The following is a 23,573-nucleotide window of genomic DNA, read 5'->3' on the forward strand; positions in this document are numbered from 1 at the left end:
CCCATATGGTCACTTTATGATTAAGTCTATTGAATAAGATTCCAAGTTCATGCATTTCACGTTCAAGTCATGTGTCACGTTATGTTATGTTCAAGTTTACGTTCACGCAATCATGGCAATCCCATGAGACAAGAATATGTTTCAAGTTCATGTTATGTTATGTTCACGTTTACGTTATGTTCTAAGTTCACATTTATGTTATGTCATGCTCAAGTTCATGTTCAAATTATGCATGTTCACGTTCATGTTATATTTCAAGTCTATGTTATGTTTCAAGTTCACGTTCATGCTATGTTTCAAGTCCATGTTATGTTTTAAGTCACGTTCATGCTAAGTTTCAGTTTGAGTTTAAGTTATGCCAGTTATGTTATGTCAAGTTATGTTATGATTACTTATGATTTGATTATGCATTCATGTTTTTACTGCCATGCATGCATCATTAACCTGTGTGGAAGTTTTCTGTTAACTTGCTGAGATTTGTAATCAAATCTCACTGTGGTAGTCTCAACTACCATTCCCCCTGAATGGTAGATTTTCTTATAGGATTTGAAGGAGAACCGGGAATCGACCAACTAGAAACGGTCGACTAAGAGATGGTGCGACGTAGATGGTAGTATAGTAGTTACCTCAAATTACTACTTGTATTTGTGGAGTTCAATCTCCAGCACTCTTTTGATCACAACCATATGAACTATTATTGTGATCTTAGTTGTTTAGTATGTCATTAAGTATGAAGTATGTTTTAAGTATTTGAGATATTTCAGTTTGGTGCATAGTATTGCTAAAAAAAAAAAAGAAAGAAATTTATTATCCGCTTCGAATATTGCATAATGCTAGATGCATGTTAGGAACATTGCATCTTATATGTCATGAATAGGGGCAAGTAATCTTGTGTTGCATGTCCCGACGCTTCAGATGTCCATCCGATCCCAAGCGGAATCTGGGGGCGTCACATTTTAGCCTTCAACCACCTTCTACGCTGCCACCCACGGCCAACCACCACCACCACTAGCTTCACCGACATCCCTAAGCCCTATCCTATCAATCTCGAGTCTTCGTTTGCACCCGTTCAAAAGTGAGTTTTTGAGACCCACGACCACAGTGCATTTGGCACTGTTCTGTTGATGTGTTGCCGCTTCTTGCAGGTTCGTGATCCCTTGGAAATTACTATATAACATTGTAAGTATTTTCCCAAATAAATCTTGTGATTTAAATGTATTTTTGCACTAACTCATTTTACTGTGAATTGATTGGTTTTGTCAGACTGAGTCCGAGGAGTAAGGGGGTTGGATGGATTGGTGGATGAAGTTGTTTGTGTGATGGATTGTGTTGATATTTGTTGGTTGTTGGATATTGCTGTCATGTTATGTTCATTGCATTTGCATGCATGTTCATGTGTTTATTCAAAAACTGGGTTTTCATGTAAGAAATGATGTTGAGTTATGTTTGAAATGTTTGGATTGACTGGTTTGAGAAAAAGGAAAAGAGACTGTAGGGATGGTGGTAGAGTCTCGCCTGCGATTCTCACCTACGGTGCACGCAGTAGGGATGGTGGTTGTATCCCGCCTACGGTGCATGCGGTAGGGATGATGGTAAGTAGGGATGGCGGTATAGTCCTGCCTGTGATTCCCGCCTACAGTGTTCTGATATGTATTCATTGTGTGGAAAGGAACTGTAGGGATGGTGGTAAGCAGGGATGGTGGTAGAGTCCCGCCTGTGATTCCCGCCTACAGTGCACGCAGTAGGGATGGTGGTAACCAGGGATGGTAGTTGTATCCCGCCTGTGATTCCCGCCTACAGTGTCCGATAAATGGTTGGGTTTTGTGTAAATCATTTTCTAGGTAAATGTCGGATTTTATGTTTTAGCTAAAATGGGATTTTTAGCGTGTATTGGAAAATAATCATTTTCGGGGAAAAATGAGATTTTGGGATCTGTTAGTTGGTTGCTTTAATGCGTTTTTATCTCGAGGGTTGTTTGGATTATTACTTACCTGCAGTACCGTTTTATGGTATCGCAGATGAGGATGACGAGCCTTAGGCTTTGGCTCTGTTGGAAGAGCGATCTGGGATTGCTCTCGTGTATCGAGATTTATTTTCCTACCCGTTGATGTATTTATCTTTTGTAATATATTTGGGATGACTGTATAACTTTTTAAAGGTAATTTATTTTGGATACTTGTATTTAAATTTCTAGTACTTAGTTAACTTATTTATATTATCAGCTGCAACTTCTGTTGTGCACTTTTGCATGTTGCACACACTTGGGGCACATTTCGTTGGGATGTGTGACCCGTGTTGTCATCATCCCGACGTCACGATTCTCGCGTTTCGGTACATGGGAGTCAGGGCATCACAGGTGGTATCAGAACAGTTCGACTCTGGATAAAACCGCATGTCCTGTAGGTGTAGTACTAGAAAGTTTTAAAGTTGTGATTTGAAATTATTTTGTTTGAAGTATGTTATTTTAGTGGTTTTAATTTGTTGTATATTTTTATATTTTGTTGGTTTTACTCTATTTTATTTCAGGTTATCTTCTTGTATTTTAAATCTATTTTGTTATAGTTCTATTTTAATTTGTTTTGAGTTGAATGTGGGGTGAATGGTTACGCTATGACAGGAAGATGGTACGACCGAGAATGCCATTGTTAGGTATAAATATTTAGTGTAGTAGGCTTGAACTTTTATCGGCTTGGTTTGGGTGATCTCTTTGTGGAGTAGTATAATTGAGGTTTTAGATTTTGTGGAGATTTGACATGAGGTTTTAGAATAGGAGGTAGTAAGTTCAACAAACTTTTAAGGATAGATTTATGTGAATTTCACCAAAGGCTTATGGTTTTGCAGACTTTAGGACTGGAAAATTGGGTGCCACATGTTTGATGCAACTTTAACGAACAAAATTTGGTGTTTATAAAACTGTTGACTATTTGCGGCTGTAGCTTGTCGTCGCAATTAATCAAAATTTGGTCGACAAGAAAATTCTCATGTGATAAAAAATAAAAAATAAAACATTAAAAAATTAAGCAAAAGTTATTATAGACAAGTTTTACTCCTTGCAAATTCGATATGGTGAAATTTTCCACAAATAGTAAAAGAATTCCAAAAAATTAAAAGCCTTTCGGAGATTTAACCAAAAAGATATTAAAGAAGAAAACCATTTCGACGAAGCAAAAGAAAAAGGGAAAATCTTAAAATCGGATGCGGTGATAATATATCAGTTTTACACCATCCAGTGAGACACAACCCATCAACTTTCTAATACTGTTACAATGGATGTAAATATAGCATATAAAGCCTGAGTCAACATTGCTCTCAAGCTCTCTCTACCCCTTAGTCGCTCTTTAGCCCTCTCTCTCTCCTTAAGCTATTTTTTGGATATTTCGAGAGATCCCAATCGGGGTTGGATTCTAGATTAATGTGTATATGGTACCGACCTAACTAATGGGTTGCGTCAATTAGGAAATATTGGAAAAGCAAAGGAGTTATTAAAAGAGATGGAAACAAAAGGGTCGTTTGCCTATTGTTGTGACGAATACTTCTTTGATTCATGGTTTGTGCCAATCTGAAAATTTGGATGAAGCTGTTGGATTGCTTGAAGGGATGAAGAGCAAAGAAATTGAACCAAATATGTATGCTTACAGTGCTTTAATGGATGGTCATTGCAAGGGTGGGCGTTCTTACAAGCCATGGATGTGATGCCTCCATATTCTGCTTGGGATTGGACGGGCATCTGAAGTATCGAGACATGCAATACAAGGTTACCAGCCCCCGTTCATGACAGATAAAGATGCAATGTTCCTAACATGCATCTAACAATATGCAATATTCACAACAGATAATTTTTTTCTTGAGCAATACTATGCACCAACTAAATAAATCTCAAATACTTAAAACATGAACCATACATACTGAAAGGATAAACATTTATGATTACAATACGAGTCTCAAAAGATTGTAATCTCAAAAGTATGAGAGACTGAGCTCTATAATTACAACACCAAAAATATAACTATTGGGCTAGTTCGTCTAACTAGCATAACTCAACCAATGATGCCATAATACTGTCCAAAAATCTAACTAAGATGTGACAAGCTCTACATCGCGTCGACCTCGCCTAATCAACCTCCTCCAATCGGCCAAGCTTTGTTCCTTCTCCTCGACCTGACACATCTCCTATCATTCGGGCAGAATGGTAGTTGAGACTAGTATGGTGAGATTTGAATACAAATATCAACAAGTTAACATAGAACTTCCACACAGGTTAATGATGCATGCATGACAGTAAATGTGAATGCATAATCAAAGTCACAAGCAAGTATAAAATAATTTGACATGTAACATGGCATATATTGACATGACTTAAAGTGAAACGTGAACTGAACTTGAAACTTGACATGTGATAAGTGTTATTTTTATGTGATTCTTATCACTCTTTTATTTATGAAAAATGTCATTTTCCCTTCAATACTATTGATTTTATTTTATTTCTACAGATTTTTATTTATTTTCTTGGAGAATGAGAAGATTTAGTGCAAAAGGAGAGCATTTTGGTATAAAAGAAGAGACTACGGATCCAGACCGATGAGAGGTAGCGAGATCTGAAGAGAGCCGATGAGATTTAGGTGAAAAGCCTTGTCCCGTGGGTAGCAAAGAGATTTCTCTCGCCCAAAGGTGAGAAGACTTACCTCTCGGTAGGCGAGGAGACTTGTGACTAGAAAGTGCGACCTGAAGGCTCGTAGGCTTGGCGACAAGGCTCTAGGTGGTTAGATTGGACGACTAATTTAAATGACCAACTTAAGAGACTAACCTAAACGAGATCATGGGCAATAACTTGAAAAGACAATGGGAGACTTTCATCCCAGACGAGTCTTTCCACTCAGTAGGCGAGAGGAGAGGGCTGTGTGGTCTTTATAACCTCCACGCTAGTTATATAAAGTGCACACGGCATCTACATGGCGAGATCCTTTCGAATTGTGCAATCAATCTGCTAACCATCAAATCCTCTCGAACTCCACAATTCAATCTACATATCACTGAATCTTCCATTTTAGATAATTCTGATATTCTTGGAATAATTTCCTTTTATGTTAACATTTATTTTTAGAAACTATTTTCCAGATTTTTAGGCTAGATTGTAGCTGTATTTATTTTGTTTCCAGATTTGAGTTTTGACATCTATATAATCCTGCCTTGTAGGATGAATAGAGAGTCTTGGTTCTTAATCTTAATTTTAGTTTTAGTCTGAGTCTGAGTTTTGAGTTCCATAATTTATTCTTTAAGTGTTCTTTCGAGAAGGTGGAACTAGAGGGTAGAGGCGAGAACCGCATGCTTCATCAACCGACTTCAATGAAGCACCAGTTTTATTATTGTTCTTTTTAATTTCATTATGAACTAATTCTATTTCCGAGAATTTTTATGTAGCCTAGCATTGAATACACAATTTATATTCCAACTTATTTTATTTTCAATATTTTCATGATTGAGTATTTATTCCTTGTTATCAATGCTTGCAATTTTCTAGCTAACTATTGTTTGATCTTTTGGATTGCAATGAGACTGAGAGGTGATTTGTAATTAAAGCTCTAGGATTAAACAACATTAATTGAGTAAAAGTAGAGATGCTTTACCACGACTAGTGTGATTTTCAAGAGAAATCCAAAGAATTTAATGAGTTTCTAATTAGTTAAATTCACATAGAGATATGGAGTTATTAGTTGGAGATGATTTTGATATTGCTCAAGAGAAAATATTGAATAGTTAATGAATTTTTATCATTAACTTGGGATAATTAGGATTCTATAACAAGGAATAATAAACTGTGTGAGATTTGCTAGGTAAAATCAAACGCTCTATATCTATTCTTATTATTTTTAAAATCGTAATTTTAATGTTATTTTCTTCAGTTTAATTTAGATAAACCATTCTTCAAATTTCAGTTTTCTAAATACTAATTAATTTAGTCAATTTCAATATTCAATAGCATAATTATTCAATGTGGGTTTGATAACCATTTTTTTTAAAGCACTTAACTACTTTTTACGATTCTGCACACTTGCAAATATATATTTTTTATGTGAACAAGTTTTTATCGCCGTTACCGAGGAATAGTTATTTCTTATTGATATTAATACCAGCTAGATTTTTACTACTTTGGATTTTATTATTTTTATTTAGAGAACAAGGTGTACAATAAAAAGAAGAAGAAAGAGGTCGCCGCCACCAAATTTAATATGGCCAATCAGGAGTACAAGGTGTTCAGAGATTATGTTATGTCTGAAATTACGGCTCAGTTGGCAAATCTCTCACAACAAATAGGTAAGATGAGCATTAATGATATTCAACCTAATGTTGTTTGTGATCATTTCGCATGAAATCATTCAAGTGTAGATTGCCAAGTGGGGAATCCTTTTGCCCAACCGAGTTATGAACAACCCCATTATGTGTCCAATTTCCAACGTCAAAATAATACTTATTCGAACACGTTCAATCCCGGATGGAGAAATCACCCTAATTTTTCATAGAACAATAACCAAGTGCCGACTAGAGCACCTCAACAGTTTCCACAGCAAGAGAAGAAGTCGACACTTGAAGCTATGATCACGCAGTACATGCAAAAGACTGATATGGTGATCCAAAAGAATGATATGGCAATGCAAAAGGTTGATATGGTGATCCAAAATAACTCAGCTTCAATCCGAAGTCTTGAGGCATAAATTGGTCAGCTCTCAAACATGCTTACTGTGAAGACAACAGGGACTTCACCTAGCAACACTATGACAAATCTAACGAAACATGTCAAAGCCATGACATTGAGAAGTGGGCAAACATATGACTAGCCACAGTTGGTAAATACTGAGCAAGATGAAGAAGCTACCGAAAATGTGGATTCCGAGAAGAAGGAAACCGAAGACGAGGAAAGAAACCAATTGCAAGGCAAACGACCAGCAAGCTGAGAAGACTATAGCGAGTAAAGGGGCTACAAAACCTAAGAAATCCAGGGAGTTTATTTCTAGAACTTATTTTCCTTCAATTTATGATCCACTAATTCCTTTCTAGAAGAGATTAAAAAGAAATAAGACTGATAATTTGTTCTCAATACAGTTGCCGATCGAGGAGAGTAGTGCAATTGTACAATAGAAGCTGCCGCCTAAGGAACTAGGTCTTGGAGAAATAAAGCCGACCACAAGCTCTCTACAGTTGGGTGACAAATCCATTAAATACTCAAGATGACTCATTGAGGACGTGCTGGTGAAAGTTGATAAGTTCATCTTCCCGACCGCCTTCATTGTACTCGATATGCAGGATGACGAAGAGATCCCTTTTATACTAGGCCGACATTTTCTTGCGACGGGGAGAACTTTAATTGATGTCCAAAAAGGGGAATTCGTTTTAAGGGTCGGCAAGGAGCAAATCACTTATGACGTATTTAAATCTATGGAATTCCCTTCCGAGGTACATTCTTGTTTCCAAATAAGCTACCGAGACGTGATCATGGCCGATGAGACTTATGGAGTTGAATTCCCAAAGCTACCATGTAAAGAACAACCTAAGTTTGAACTTAACCCGCTTCTGTCAAATTTAAGGAACAAAGAGGCCGGAAAGATCTCCAAGGGGTACACAACTGCATCTTTAGGGAAAATATTCAATTAAGACCAAAAAAAAAAAAAACAGGGGAATGTGACGCCCCGACCCCCTCGTACAGCAATGCGGGAATCCTAACGTCAGGATGATGACAACACGGGTCATGCATCCTAACGATAAGTGCTAAGTGTGTGTACATGCAACAGTGTACAGCAAAAATGCAACGGATAATTTAAAAGTAGTCAACTAAGTACCAGAATTGTTTAATACAAATATTCAAAATAAATTGCCTTTAAAAAGTTATACAATTATTTGTAAAATAAAGTAGAAAGCTGAATACATAAACAAAAGGGAAACAAATCCCATAATCCAAAAGCAACCATATGTCATTCCCTTCACAGAGCCAATCCCTCAGGCTCTTCGTCCTCATCTGCATCAAAATCTACGGTACCATAAAACGGTATCGCAGGTAAGTAATAATCCAAACAACCCACGAGATAAAAATGCATTAATGCAACCAACGTACATGCATATGATGAAATAAGCATTAGATCTAAAACATCATTTTGCCGAAAATGAATATTTTCCAACACATGCCAAAATCCTATTTTTTGCCCAAAAATATAATCTATCATTTTCTCAGAAAATGATTCACACAAAAACCAATTAACCATTTATCGGACACTATAGGTGGGAATTGTGGCGCCCCCAAACCCCCATGTAAGGAAACACGTGAATTGAGACGCCAGCATGATGACAACACGGTCACGCATCCCAACTAAAATGCTAAGTGTGTGTAGATGCAACAGTGTACAAAAACAACGCAACGAATTAGTCAACCAAGTACCAGAATTTAAATACAATCTAAACATCAGTAAAGGTTTAAAAAGTAGTTATACAGTCATCTAAAAATAAAATACAATACATTAAAATAAAATAGCTAAGCAAGTGATCCCAGATCACTCCTCGGGCAGAGCCGTCTCCTCAGGCTCGCCCTCATCCTCCTCTGCATCAAAATCTGCGTTACCAAACACGATACCGCAGGTAAGCACAAACCAAACAACCCTCAGGAATAAAAATGCATTTAATGCAACCAACATGCATGCATATGATGAAATATGCATTTTATCTCAAAATATCATTTTCTCCGAAAATGAACATTTCCAACACACACCAAAATCCCAATTGGCCCAAAAATATCCATAACACATTTTCCCAGAAAATGGTATACACAAAATCGAACACACGTTAGTTTTCCAGAAAATAGTCCGTTTTTAATGTATGCACAATGATCTCCCCTATGGGTCATCCGCACACCCTCGCCTCGTAGCGATGCCCAGTTCCGCGCCCAACGCGTTCGTGGCCAAACATCCACTACACAACGAGCGATGCCATGCCCAGCGCATACATGGCCAAGCATCCTCTAGTCCCCGCCAGCAGAAGGACCACGGAGTCGGCACGAGACCATCTCGTCCGATCCTCGGCGACAATCCAGGGGACGTCACTCAGTATATTACGTTCCCGAGTGACCAGAGGAGCTCCACCGAGATAATGCTCCATCTCAGCTTGGGGGTAGTGATACACACGCACCCAACAAATCATTTCACATAAAAACCCAGTTTTCAATAACACATGAACATAAATGCAATACCCCAAAAACCCAATTTTCCTTTACAAACATAAATGGCCTTCTCAGTCGTGCCATCTTCCTGTCATAGCACAACCCATAACTCGCATTTCAATTTCAAACAAAACAAAACAAAATAAAATAAAATTTCACAAATAAAATAACATACGACAAAATGAATAAAACCAATGAAGTAGAATAAAATAATTAAAACAATAAAATAACTTACCATAAAATAAAGCAATAAAATACATAACAAACAATTAGTATACAATAAACTAATTAAAACCATTAAAAACCACATACTTTAAATTAAATAATTTCAAATCACAATTTTTAAAACTTTCTGGTACTGCACCTATTGGACATGTGGTTTTACCCAGAGCCGAACTGCTCTGATACCACCTGTGGCTCCCCCGACCCCCATGTAAGGAAGCACATGAATCGAGATGCTAGGATGATGACAACATGGTCATGCATCCCAACGAAAGTGCCAAGTGTGTGTACATGCGACAGTGTACAATAACAACGCAGCGGATAATTAAGTCTACTAAGTACCAGAATTTAAATATCAGTAAAAGGGTTTAAAAAGTTATACAGTCACCCCAAAATAAAGTTTAACACATGTCCCAAAATACAAATGAGTGATCCCAAATCACTCCTCAGGCAGAGCCGACTCCTCAGGCTCACTCTCATCTTCATCTGTATCAAAGTTTGCGTTACCAAACATGGTACCGTAGGTAAGTATAACCCAAATAATCCTCAGGAATAAAATACATTTAATGCAACTAACATGCATGCATATGATGAAATATGCATTTTCCTCAAAACATCATTTTCTCCGAAAATGATAATTTTCCAACACACGCCAAAATCTCATTTGGCCCAAAATATCCGTAAAACATTTTCCTAGAAAATGATTTACACAAAATCCAACACACACTATTTTCCCTGAAAATAGCCAATTAATCCGTTATTACCATACGCACCATGGCCTCCCCTAGAGACCATCCGCACGTCCTGGCTTGGTAAAGATGCCCAGTTCCGCGCCCAGCGCGTTCATGGCCGAGCACCCACTACGCAACAAGCGATGCCCAGTTCCGCGCCCAGCGCATTCATGGCCAGACATCCTCTTGTCCCCGCCAACAGAAGGACCACGGAGTCGGCACGAATCTCTCGTCCGATCCTATTGTCGCCCAGCGACAATCCAGGGGACGTTACTCAATATATTCCGCTCCCGAGTAACTAGAGGAGCTCTACAGAGATAATACTCCATCTCGGCTTGGGGTCGTGATACGCACGCACTCAAATTCCATTCTCACATGAAAACCCAGTTTTCATAAACACATGAATATGAATACAATACACGAAAACCCAGTTTTCTTTACAAACATGATCATGCATGATATCATGAAATGTACATGTACCGACACTAATCAACAACCATCAATAACCAACCCAATCAAATCCAACCAAACAACTCCAATCAACAATCCATCCGACCCCCGTACTCCTCGGACTCAGTCCGGCATGCTCAACCAAATACAGTGAAATGCGTTAGTGCAAAAATACATTAAATTCACAAGAATTCTTTGAAAAATACTTGCAGTGCTATATAGCAATTTCTGGAGGATCACGAAGCTGCAAGAAGTGGAAAAACTGCTACAGAACAGTGTAAAATATATTGTGGCCATGGGTCACAGATACCCACTTTTCAACGGAGGCAAACGAAGACCCAAAAATGATAGAGTAGGGCCTAGGGAGGTCGGTGAAGCTAGTGGTGGTGGTGGTTGGCCGTGGGTGGCGGCACAAGGGGTGGTTTAAGGCCAAAAATATCCAAAACGGAAATAACGTTGGATGTGCTTCACAGGTGACGGATCAGAGCTGGGGTTGGGTCCAATGGGTTGCCAAGAGGTCGAGGATGAAGTGGTGTGAAGATGGTGGCCAATGGTGGTGCGACGGCGGCGCAGCGGCGGAAAGAATGCCGCGGCTTCAATGGGCTTGTGGTGGCAAACGGCGGCGCGAATGGAGCTAAGGTTGGTGGGGTAGGGTCGCCAGCGGTTGGGGAAGCTAACGGGCTGGGTGGGGACGGCCACCGCCGGCTCATGGCGGCACTGGGTGGTAAAGAAGGAAACAGATGGAGAGAGGGAGGGGGAGCAGTTCGCGTGGGAGATAGGGCCGAAGGAGAAATAAGGAAGAAAAGAAAAGAAAGAGAAGAGAAAAGGAGGAAAGAAAAAATAGAAGGAAAAGAAATGAGGTCCAATCCTCATAATTTGGGTCACAAAAAAGATCCAACGGAAACGATTTCGAAACCACATGTTAAATAAAATAATTTAAACGTAATGGTAAAGTCAAATTGAAATAATTAAATCCCACAGTAATTAATTAAATATGAAAAGTAATTTAAATGCACAACAATAGATAAATATTAAGAAAGCACTTAAAAATTAATTTTCACCAATTAAAAATCATAAAAATAACCCAATTAAAAATCCAAAGAGGAAGTATGGCTTTGGCCATATTTTCCTGACGAGCTCATAAGAGCATTTAAATGCTTTACCAATGCTGTGGTTTCTAAATTGGACAAACATATGGCCAAATTTCCTTATTGTCTCCATTTGTGTAAATGGTATAATCTCCCCTAGATCATTAAATAGAACTATGAAAGACATGGCGATATTTTAGTTCAATACTACTTCACAAAGTGTTGGGATAGGTTCCCCTATACCCAAAACATAGTTGACTATGTGATACGAGACTTCCCCAAGATTGCTCCAGATTTGTAGAACAAAGAGGAATTTCCTGCAAATACTTATGGTTCTCTTGTTTAAACTGGATATCCCCAAATCCAGGCCCCTACTTCACCAACTGCCTCGCAAAAAGGAAAGACAATTGCTTTTACTGCCTCTACAGAATCCAAATCTTCAAAGACTAAAAAGAAGAATAATCTCCTAGATAGTCTTACTAAAAAAGATTTAATCCACCTAATAACGAAGTTTTCTGAGAATGATAACTCTGATGAAGAAAAATCAGAAGTATCATCCGAAACTTCAGTAGCTGTTGCCTACAAAAATATTTTCGGACATGATTCTGAAGGAACCCCAAGGTTATCCGATGATGATTGATCTGCCGACACTACAAGGCAAAGAATAAAAGCTGCCGTCCTAAAGACTGACTAGCCCCTTTGTCATATTCCAATCACTTTATGCCGAAAGGAGATGCCCCCGTAATCAATACTGAAGACATAATGGTGATTCTACTTTCATGTGAATAAACAGTAACTACTACTGTTCACTCATAGCTTTATTCCATTACTATTTCACTTTAATAACTATAACCAAGAACTCCTTCATCTATAAAAGGATAGCCTTGTCAATGAGGAAGACAGGCTTAATTTTAAGACCTTCCTTCTTCTTGAATTCAACTTCCTTCTCTTCTTCCACATATCTCCTACCCCTTTCCACCTAGTTTTCTGTAAGTTCATCTTGTAATTTTAAGCTTGTAATTTTATTAAGGTTATATTTCAATGTAAATTGTTATTTTTGCATCTATTTATTTTCTGTATTTTGCATACATGCATATGGTCGGTTTTACCGCCTGCTCTTATTAACTATGCGTACTCTTATTTTCATACTTTGATATTTCCAGTTATCTTGTCCTATCCAGTAATCTGGTCCTCTATTTGCTTCACTCTTCGAATTTCACTGTCTTTTTAATATATATATATATATAGTGCGCACGCGTCCTTCTCATCGCAAGCTCTATCCAGAGTCAAAAACCAAAGTATATATGCTCTTTCAATATCACTCAAGTACCTTTAATATGACTTTTATCATGACCAACATCTTTGCTTGCTTGCTTCTATTTCTCTTCTTTCTATTATGGAAGAGGGCAGCCCAAAAAACTACACCTCAAAGCACACTTCCACCTGAAGCTGGTGGTGCATGGCCTATGATTGGCCACCTCCACCTATTAGCATGGTGAAAACCTGCCCATATAACCTTGGGTAATATGGCTGACAAGTGTGGATCAATCTTCACCATCAGGTTGGGCGTGCATAAAGCTATAGTGATCAGTAATTCAGACATAGCCAAAGAGTGTTTCACTACAAAGTCTTTGCCAACCCCAAAATCTGTGGTAGCAGAACTCATGGGCTATAACTATGCTCTATTCGGTTTGAGCCCCTATGGTCCCTATTGATGCCAAGTTCGAAAAATAACCACACTTGAATTCTTTTCAAATCAACGCCTTGAGATGTTCAAACACAAACAACTATAAAAGAAACATATCAACTCTTGGTCAATAACAAAAAGCTAATGTCGGCAACATCATTCTAAACACTGTGTTTAGGATGGTTGTAGGGAAGAGATGGTTCGGCAACATAATCACCTTATTATACATAAAGTAACAAAATATATTACTTATATTATGTAGAAAAAACAATACATATAACACATAAAATATATACAATAAAAGAATATGTGTAAGATTCTAAGAATATACGTAAGAGTATATATATATATATATATATATATATAGAAGTATTATGAGTATTGTGACGAGCAACGAGTCGAACCGAATATATATGAATATTGTTCATGAGCCTAAACCGAATCAAGTCGAGATTATACGAGTTTAACTCGACTAATATTCGAACCAATATTAGTGGAAGCGAACAACTCATTTATTTAATGAACCGAATTCGAATCAAGTTTATACGAGTTGAGCTCAAACTGTTCACGAGTAGCTCTGTTCGTTTGTAGCCCTAGTAATAGATATTATTTATGTATAATATTATCCCTATGATTTAAGTAGAAAAAAAAAATAGTCAATACTCATGGCTACATTCGAATTTCTCACTTAAACGTTCAAACGTATACATAATACGTTTGAAACAAAAAATTCTACATTCGAGCGTCAACACGAACGTTATGTGTAGAAAAGGCAACGGTATAATCACGATTTGGCCATTCTGTCATTTCAAACGTTCGATTTCCGTCGCCTCTGTCGTCCTCCTCTTTCACCGACGTCGTCAAAGACCACCACAACCGTCACAAAAGAGGTAGGTCATTCTCTTTAACTCATTTGAAGCGTAAAATAAGTAGTTTTAGGGGAGTTTCGATTCCCATTGGTGGCCGGAACTTTAGCTTGATTTTTTGGCCACCATGGGTTGCTAATGGTCAAATGGCCACTGTAGAAACATTTTTTGAAGTCTATACTTCATTTCTACGGTGGCTTTTGTCCAAATGTTGTGTATTTTTCTATTTTGGGAATGGCTGAGTCGACTCAGCCATTTCTGTGTCATAAGTAACGTTCGAACGTTAACAACCATTAAGTTTCAAGTGGTCATTGACATTCAAACGTGGAATTTATATATGTTCGAAAGTTCTGAGACCACATTCAAACATTACCATCACATTCGAACGTGGTAGAATACGTTCGAACGTTAACCAATGAGTTTCGAATGTGGTAGAATACGTATGAACGTTAATATTTTAGTTCCAAACAATGCATTTACATCCGAACGTTTAAGTAGGAAATGTTAGAACATAACATTCCCCTTGTTCGTACGTGGATCAATTTTCATCACGTTTGAACGTTTAAACGTAATCACGTTCTAACGTTTTAGTGTTTGATAGTCCCGTTCGAACGCGTTGTCTTATACATTCAAACTTTACTGATAACATTCGAATGTGTATGTCTAAACGTTCAAACGTTGGCGGTAATAGTATTAATTTTATTACAAAATATTTATATCTATGTTCTAACGTTTTGTTCTTATTAATCTAGGATATAGCTCATCTATTAACAACAAGGAAATAGGGCCAGGACGGAGCCAACCCAAACACTGCTCAACTTGGGGCCCGAACAGTCATGGCCGAACGAGAAGTATTAATTAACTAGTTTGATGAGCTAACATGGGAGTAGAAGCCGCTAAGAGACGTGTTCGTGAAGAGAGGATGGGTCCAGATGTGCTCGTTGAGGGGGAAGATTTACCCTTCAATAGTCCGGGAGTTTAACATGGAGATGTGCTTTATGCCTCAAGGCACATCCTCCCACACAGTGATTGTATGCGGTGTACAGTTTGAGGTATCGGCGGATGTTATCGCCAACCTGCTTGGGATCTGTCGGGTAGCTGAGACGGGTGAGATTATACCAGTTGCTCAGGCTAGAGACACAATAGCTCCTCAGCACGGGGACACAGACCCTAGAGCATCTGCAAGTGCAGGCCTCACAGATGCAGGCACATCTGCATCATATACTGGCCCAGTTGAGGTCGAGGATACTGCACACAAGCTTCATGTTGACGACTGAGATAAGGACTTCTACATCCCCACTGGCAGAGATCGGGAGCAGTTGGAGAAGATGAACTCCTTTTACCAGAATCAGTTGATGCCTTTCTTCCGCAAGTTGCAACTTATTATTGCAAACAATCTAGATCTTGTGGCACATAAGACCATGTTCAATGGGGCTCACGTGCAATTCCTGATACACGTTGCACATGGAGAGCCGGTCGACTTGCCACGGTGGATTTTTTAGAGGATCCGTTACGAGGCAAGTATCATCTCGATGGACAACCTCCCATATGTAGTCCTCCTGAGCCGGCTATTATTGGCTCGGAGAGTGCCACTCTAGGTGAAGGAGTGGGTGGCAGACTAGATGAGCCCCCTCAACATGATCACACATTGTCAGAGCATTGGACAAGGCAAAGGGTCTGTTCGACGTCAGCTTGGCCCTGTACTAGATTTTGTTCCACCAACCCAGTTTGGGCCCAATGTTGCTCCCCAGATTGGAAGTACTGGTTAGCAGCCAATGGGTGCATCTGCAGGGGATGTCTAGCCAGCTTGGGTTGGTGCAATCATCTCAGAGATGACGATGCATATGGACTGACAGATCGATAGACAGATCACGCATGTACAGCAAACTGTTGCACAGATTGCCCATCGTGTCGATGTCCTAAATCAGAAGCTTGAGACACTGAAAGAGGAGTTTCATACATTTGTGAACAACATGACCTACTGAGTGTTGTTTACAAAATGTTATTATCTTTTGTATTTTGTTTACAAAATATGTATTGTTAATATTATTTAATGTATCTATTGTTTTGAATTTCAATTCTTAATTTTCTTTCATGTTAGCTGATCCAATTTTAATATTAAATCATTGCACTTCAAATTTCAATCCTTTTAAATTTGTAATAATTGTTCACAAAGTATGCAATATTTTATTTAAAAACTGCATAAAATTTAGATTATAGTTATATTTACCAAATACTCCATCCAACGTTTGAACGTCACTCACTAACGTTTGAATGTCGCTCCATAACGTTCGAACGTCACTCACTAACATTCAAACGTCACTAACTAATGTTCGAACGTTGGTGCCAAAAAAATTATGTTCGCACGTAAATATCTTTAATGTTTGAATGTCCATATGACGTTTGAACATACATTTGCCAACATTCAAACGTCAGTTGAATTCTCATCTGGATTTAGTGACGGTTTGTATAAATCGTCACAAAAATTGGTTTTTTGTGACAGTTTGGAGACTGCCACCAATTCCAAAGCGTCACTAAATGACATTTTTGTTGTAGTGAGAGAGACCCTAGTTTCACTCACTCAACCTCAGTACAGTTGTAAAAAGAGACCCTTTCTAAGTCATGTTGAACTTATCCCATATCTTTTCAATCATAAAAATCCAGAACCCCGTAAGGAATTGAGTGTTTGCAGTTTTTCTTATTTCATCAAAACCGGTGGAGTATGTGATCTTATTAAAGAACAAAACCAAAAAATAAAAAAGAGCATGATCAGTAGTCGTGCTTATGATTTCATTCTTTGCACTATATATATATAGGATTTCGCTTACACCTCATCATTCATACTTACAAAATTTGTCCAAAATTTCTTAAATATTTTTATGAAAACCGTAAAATCACAAATTTATTATTTAATTGATTGATTGATTCGCCGTATTCTTATATTGTCTTTTTCTAGTTCAACAATAATTATCAAATGATTTTTTTTTTATTTCTTTTTTACATGAGACTGGGAGATTCGATCATTGGTTTCGCTTGATAGAAAACTAAGGTGTTGCCAATTGGTTCAAAGGATCTCCACGAGCTTTATAAATCATGAATATAGTTAAGATAGTACTTCAAAAGAGTTTATTTTACTTATCATCCAACTTACACTACATACTTATTAAAGAAAAAATAAAAAGATTAAAAAGATAAAAGCATATGTGTGAAGTAGACTATATATATATATATATATATGAGTCATGAGTAATTTTTTTTTTTTTTTATCAAATTTAGTACGAATGTAATGATTCGAATTTAGGGTTTGATTCGTATGGAACAAGAAAATTGCTGACATTAATTATTGAACTGCACGTGAAGCTGAAACGTGAGAGAGAGATTCCGATGAATGGTTGTGAATTGTGTATTCTTGACTTTGCGCGCCATTTCTTAATTTGGAATCATCATGGGCGGCACGTTTATCTGCACCGAATAAGAAGTTGCATTCCCAAGGGCCAAGAGTGAGATAAAGGACAAAATAAAAATAGTAATGTGTATTTTATATATATGTGCGCGAGCGCCCTTCTCATTGCAACCTCTATCCACAACCAAAAACCAAATTATATATGCTCTTTCAATATCACTCAAGCACCTTTAATATGACTTATATCATGGCCAGCATCTTTGCCTGCTTGCTTCTATTTCTCTTCTTTCTATTATGGAAGAGGACAGCCCAAAAAACTACCCCTCAAAGCACACTTCCACCAGAAGCTGGTGGTGCATGGCCTATGATTGGCCACCTCCACCTATTAGCAAGGTCAAAACCTGCCCATATAACCTTGGGTAATATGGCTGACAAGTATGGATCAATCTTCACCATCAGGTTGGGCGTGCATAAAGCTATAGTGATCAGTAATTCAGAGATAGCCAAAGAGTGTTATACAACGAAAGACAGAATCTTTGCAAGCCGTCCAAAATCTGTGGCAACAGAACTCATGGGCTATAACTATGCTCTATTCGGTTTGAGCCCTTATGGTCCTTATTGGCGCCAAGTTCGAAAAATAACCACACTTAAATTCTTTTCAAGTCAGCGCCTTGAGATGTTCAAACACATTGGAGAGTCGGAGGTAAAAACAGCTATAAAAGAAACATATCAACTCTTGGTCAATAACAAGAAGCTCATGTTGGTAGAGATGAAGAGATGGTTCGGCAACATCATGCTAAACACTGTGTTTAGGATGGTTGTAGGGAAGCGATTTGCTTGTGCTGCCACCGAGGATGAGGATCATGAAGGAAATGATCTCCAGTGCCGGAAGGCATTGACAGATTTCTTCATGTTTGCCGGAAAGTTTGTGGTCTCGGATGCACTTCCATATCTAAGGTGGTTGGACTTGGCTGGGGACCAGAGGGCCATGAAGAAAATCGCAAGAGAAGTAGATCACGTGCTTAAAGGTTTGCTAGAAGAACATAAACAACGAAGCCTCTCAAGTGAGGTGAACAATGGACACCAAGACTTCATGGATGTTATGCTATCCATTGTCATAGATAACACGGATGTTTCCAATTTTGATGCTGATACAATCACCAAAGCTACTTGCCTGGTACGATCATTAATTATTATTTGGTTAACCAAGATGATTAATCAATTATCCACTAGTCATGTCTACTATCATATGCATTGGCATTCCTAGGATCAGTTCAAGGTTATAACTCGCTCGTATTATGTACGTATGCATCATATATAGAAAATGGACCTCACGAGAAGAAAGTAACATTAATAGGATTAGTAATTGCTTAATTAGCACTTGAAAGTGTCATTTCTCCTCTCTGCTCAATGTTTCACACATTGCTTGTTTTGTATGTTACAAGTAGCAATTTGTGAAGATTCAAGTTTAGAAACCCTAGTCCATGATCTCAAGCTGCATATATGTACATATGAAATTGACACTTTGCCACTTTTGTAGACCCTTATCTTAGGGGGCACAGAAACAACAACTGTGACCTTGACATGGGCTCTCTCTCTACTTCTTAACAATCGGGAGGCTCTAAAGCAAGTCCAACAAGAACTTGACCTCCAGATTGGTAAGGAAAGACAAGTGAAGGACTCAGACATAAAAGACCTAGTCTATCTCCAAGCTGTCATCAAAGAAACAATGCGCTTATACCCTGCAGCCCCACTTTCTTTGCCGCACGAGTCCACTGAAGATTGTACTTTGGCTGGTTACCATGTCCCAGCAGGCACACGTCTTATTGTTAATCTATCAAAGATCCATCGAGACCCACATGTGTGGCTGGACCCAACAGAATTTCGTCCAGAACGATTCCTTACTACCCATAAAGATATCAACGTTAGGGGTCAGAATTTTGAATTGATACCATTTGGCAGTGGTAGAAGAGTTTGCCCTGGAATCTCGCTTGGGTTGCAACTGATTCAACTCACACTTGCTACATTCTTGCATGCTTTTGACATTTCAACCCCATCAGCTGAACTAGTAGATATGGTTGAGAAAGCTGGACTTTCCACGGCTAAAGCAACACCACTCGAAATTCATCTCACTCCGCGCCTTCTTGCTCAAGTATATCATGTGTAGTACTTTTAGTATCCCTGATAATAAATAATTTATGTGTGAACAACTAGGAGTGTGTTCTAGCGATGCATATATATCTTATGCAATATGTCCATCGATCTAAAAAACAAAACATGTCTGTTCGGAACTTGAGAAAACTCCAAAGAAGAATAATTATGTTCACTTTATATATAATATTGTTCGTGTTCTCATGTTAAGATCATTGTCTAAATTTTCTTGGCATAAATCTCGTATTTTAAACAAATAATTAGTTTATTGGATAGTCATCCAAATTGCATCGGAGGGGATCATAACTTCTTATTACTGAGGAATGAATGTATCTTAATTAGGAAAAAGAAGATCAAGAAATACACCATATAGGCTTGTACGGAAATCTAAATGTATAGACAGCCATACATCATAGCTTTAATGGAATTTATTTTTATGATAAGGGAAAATTTATATTTCTTTCATGTGTATTAGCGTCGAATGCCCATTTTTCATCATAAATAAGCAATTTTCGCAACATTGCTTGCCACATGTTTGATGGAACCTTAACAACCAAAACAATGTTTTTCGGTGATTATAGTACTGTTGTGGCAAATAATGACTATAGCCTAAAACAAGTTATGATGCGACATTAACATGATCATTGACATCATGTGACATTAATTATAGTACTCATAGATCGATCATCTTCCGCTCATTGACATTAATAGTCGAAAGATTGATGCAGTTAATGTCACATCATTCAACTATATAATACTTTCCCAAATTATAGTCCCTCTTTGTGGAAAACCAACTCAAATAATGAAGACCCATTATCTAAGGGCTCGATTATTAAGACTTGTTTGGATTCGAAACTCATTTCAACTCATCTCATCTAATCATTACAATGTTTCTAAATTTTCAAATAAAACAAAATAAATTATTCACTTTTTCAAATCCCAAAACAATAATAATATTAAAAAATAATATTCTAACAATATTTATTCTGCTATTCACAAACCATCTCAACTCAATTCTGAATTCAAACAGGGTCAGAAGAACTTTTCTAGGAGGAAGGCAAACATTATCATTCTTCAAACATCTTTCTTGGTTAAGAATTTCACAACCTGATACAAAATAAATAAAAAACACATGCAATTGTTAATGAGTCCGGTCCGCCCCCCGGTAACCGGGGAGAGGGAATTATATTGCCTTGGCCTTATATATAAAGGGGCCTAGGAGGCCAAGACAATCCAATAACTTGAATACAATTTCAAGTTTTTAATAAATTGTATATATTTATATACAATATATTTATTTATATATATAAATATAAAAAAAACACATTTTTTATATATGTGGAACAGAGCGGGGGCGGGGCCCCCTTTTCATTCAGGCCCCAGCCCCGAGTAGGCCTTAGATCTCCTTGCGAGGTGAACAAGGGCAGGGTAGCAAGGTACGGGGCCCTGCTGCCCACCCTTAAGTGTGGAGATTACTTGTGTAGTTGCACGTTACATTGCACCACGTTTTGTAATTCTCTTCTCCATCATTATTATCATCATTTTAATACCTATTCTTGGAGGTGATGAAATATCTCAAGCCCATAATGGGTCTTCAAGCGTTGTCAAAGATGGAAGGACTCATTAGGAGGAAAGAAAGAGAGAAGGACTGAGAGGACAAAAGGTTGAGAAACAAAAAGTATCAGGAGGAAAAAGATGAGATGTGGCATAAAAGAGAGAGGATGTGATGTAAAGAGGCAAGGGGCTGAGGATAAAGGGAGGGGGCCAGACGAGTTTGGGGACAGACTGCTACTTCGACATCTTCTTCAGCTTTTTCAACCTCGCAACTGGAGCTCCAATGATAGCTTCTTCACTGGAAGATTGATTTTGATTTCCATTGTACACTGAGGATGTAAGACTATAAAACAAGCATATTATAGTGGATTCTTCCCCCCCCCCAAACGTGTAACTGACAGCTAGAAATTTATTGGTGGAATTTCTATTGACTTTAGGAAACTCGTGAAAATCCCATAAGTTTTTACGAATCTACCTTTCGCACAAGTTTTAGTCTGTCAACATAGTAAGTGTTATCACTCACTATGATGCTAGAAATATGAGTTTAATTATTTGCGATAGTTAGAAGTGTCAATGTATGTTATGGTCTACGCCATTTGATTCAATTGATTATTTAGGATTTTATGGCGCAATAACTCATTTTCATAATTTTGGATGTAACACCTGTTCAAAACTACGAAATTATTTTTAGGGGCATTTTGGGGTTAAATTTCGGTAAATGATTTTCACTGTAGGTTAATATGAATATTTAAGATTTTTTCCAATACTAAGTTTATTATGTTTTTTTTTTTAAGTGAATAGTAACCTGGATAAGCTCACCAATTGCAGTGTTTTCAAAATCACAATGTGGAATGTCAAAATTCAATTAGAGAAGTTTTATTTGGACACTTGGCAAGATCTTAGCCACACATAGTGAATGGTATTAGACACTTGGCACCATGAGGAACCATTGGATGGATTTGTGAAGGAAGACAAGGTGTGAGATCATGCCACCTAAGCAAAACTTTGTTTCATCTAATCAACCAAATTGTGCTAGACCAAAGAGGGTTTCAATTCTAGCGAAACACTAAATGGTTGGGATACAATTGATATCCCAAAAACTTGGTTGAAAACGAAACCCTAAATGGTTTTCCAAACCCTAAAGTTGGCCTCCAAACCCTTTTTAATCCGATTTCTAGCATTGTGTTTAATCACTTGATTAAATCACTTTCACATGCTATTAATTAATCAAATCCTTGTTATGACATCATTATCCAACTATGGCATTTTAAACCTTGCAAATTTTATTGGACCAAGAAAAAATTGATTTGGGCTTAATAGCATCCCAAACCCTAACCAAACCCCAAATTGAAGCCTACTTAGTTGAGGCCCACGAATTTGGCCACCTTGGCAAAAATTCTTGAAGAAGTTTCCTCCCTCACATGGCAGGCCATCCACTGCCCTTGGCTACACCCAATAGTGTCTTGATGTGAAGGAGAAGTCCACCTCATCAACCTCCATACCTCGCAGCTACTGTAGGCAGTTCTTGCCCCTTACTATTCTCCACTTTATGTTACATAGCCACATTCAATCAAGGGTCATTCAAGCCCATAACTTCCCCCTCCAAAAGTCTGAAGTCGTGCAGGACACATTTCACTCTATTTCATCACTTATTCACCCCGTTCTTAGAGAGAAACTCAAAAGAGCTCTCTCGGACAGATTTCACGATTTTTTTGCACAATGACTCATTCATAAAAGTTGTTCTTCTTTGAGTTTAGTTTTCATGGATATATTATTACTCTCATTCCATGCTCAGTGGTCGATCCAAAGTATTCTTAACCATGGAAAGGTTATTCTAAGCGTGAAACTGGAGAGTATGTTATGTTTTGAAAATTTTGACCAAGCTAATGACATATCTTAGTCCGAAAATTTAATGGTGTGTTTTAGCATGTATTTATGAATGTTCATTGGGGTTTTATTGTAACACCCCGTGTTTTAGTGTATTTTTAATGGAAGAATTATTTTTAATGATTCAGAATTTATTCTCTTGTTTTAAAATTATTAGATTTTTAATTGGAATATTTTATGATTTTTGGTTTACGAAAATTATTTTTGAACTGCTTTCCTTAAATTAATTATTGTTACATGTTTAAATTTCTTCTCGAATTAAATTAACTTATTATTGGGTTTAATTATTTATTTTCATTTTAATCATTAGGTTTGAATTATTTTATTTCACTTAC

General features: G+C 37.7%; 1 protein-coding gene across 1 annotated transcript; it reads left to right on the top strand.

Annotated features, from left to right (window-relative positions):
• Positions 1-17,816: 17,816 nt before the first annotated feature.
• LOC109014960 (cytochrome P450 CYP82D47-like) lies at positions 17,817-19,977 on the top strand. Its single transcript, XM_018997454.2, has 2 exons — positions 17,817-18,823; positions 19,187-19,977. Exons 1-2 carry the CDS (start codon positions 17,849-17,851, stop codon positions 19,811-19,813), a joined length of 1,602 nt encoding a protein of 533 aa, XP_018852999.2. The 5' UTR covers positions 17,817-17,848; the 3' UTR covers positions 19,814-19,977.
• Positions 19,978-23,573: the final 3,596 nt, after the last annotated feature.

The sequence above is a fragment of the Juglans regia genome, chromosome 6, assembly GCF_001411555.2.
Source record: "Juglans regia cultivar Chandler chromosome 6, Walnut 2.0, whole genome shotgun sequence".
Classification (NCBI taxonomy): domain Eukaryota; kingdom Viridiplantae; phylum Streptophyta; class Magnoliopsida; order Fagales; family Juglandaceae; genus Juglans; species Juglans regia.

Excerpts from the sequence above, each read along its gene's own strand:
- LOC109014960 (XM_018997454.2), top strand. The coding sequence starts at position 17,849 with ATGCTCTTTCAATATCACTCAAGCACCTTTAATATGACTTATATCATG. Across the intron at positions 18,824-19,186 it reads TCACCAAAGCTACTTGCCTG|ACCCTTATCTTAGGGGGCAC; the intron begins GTACGATCATTA and ends CCACTTTTGTAG.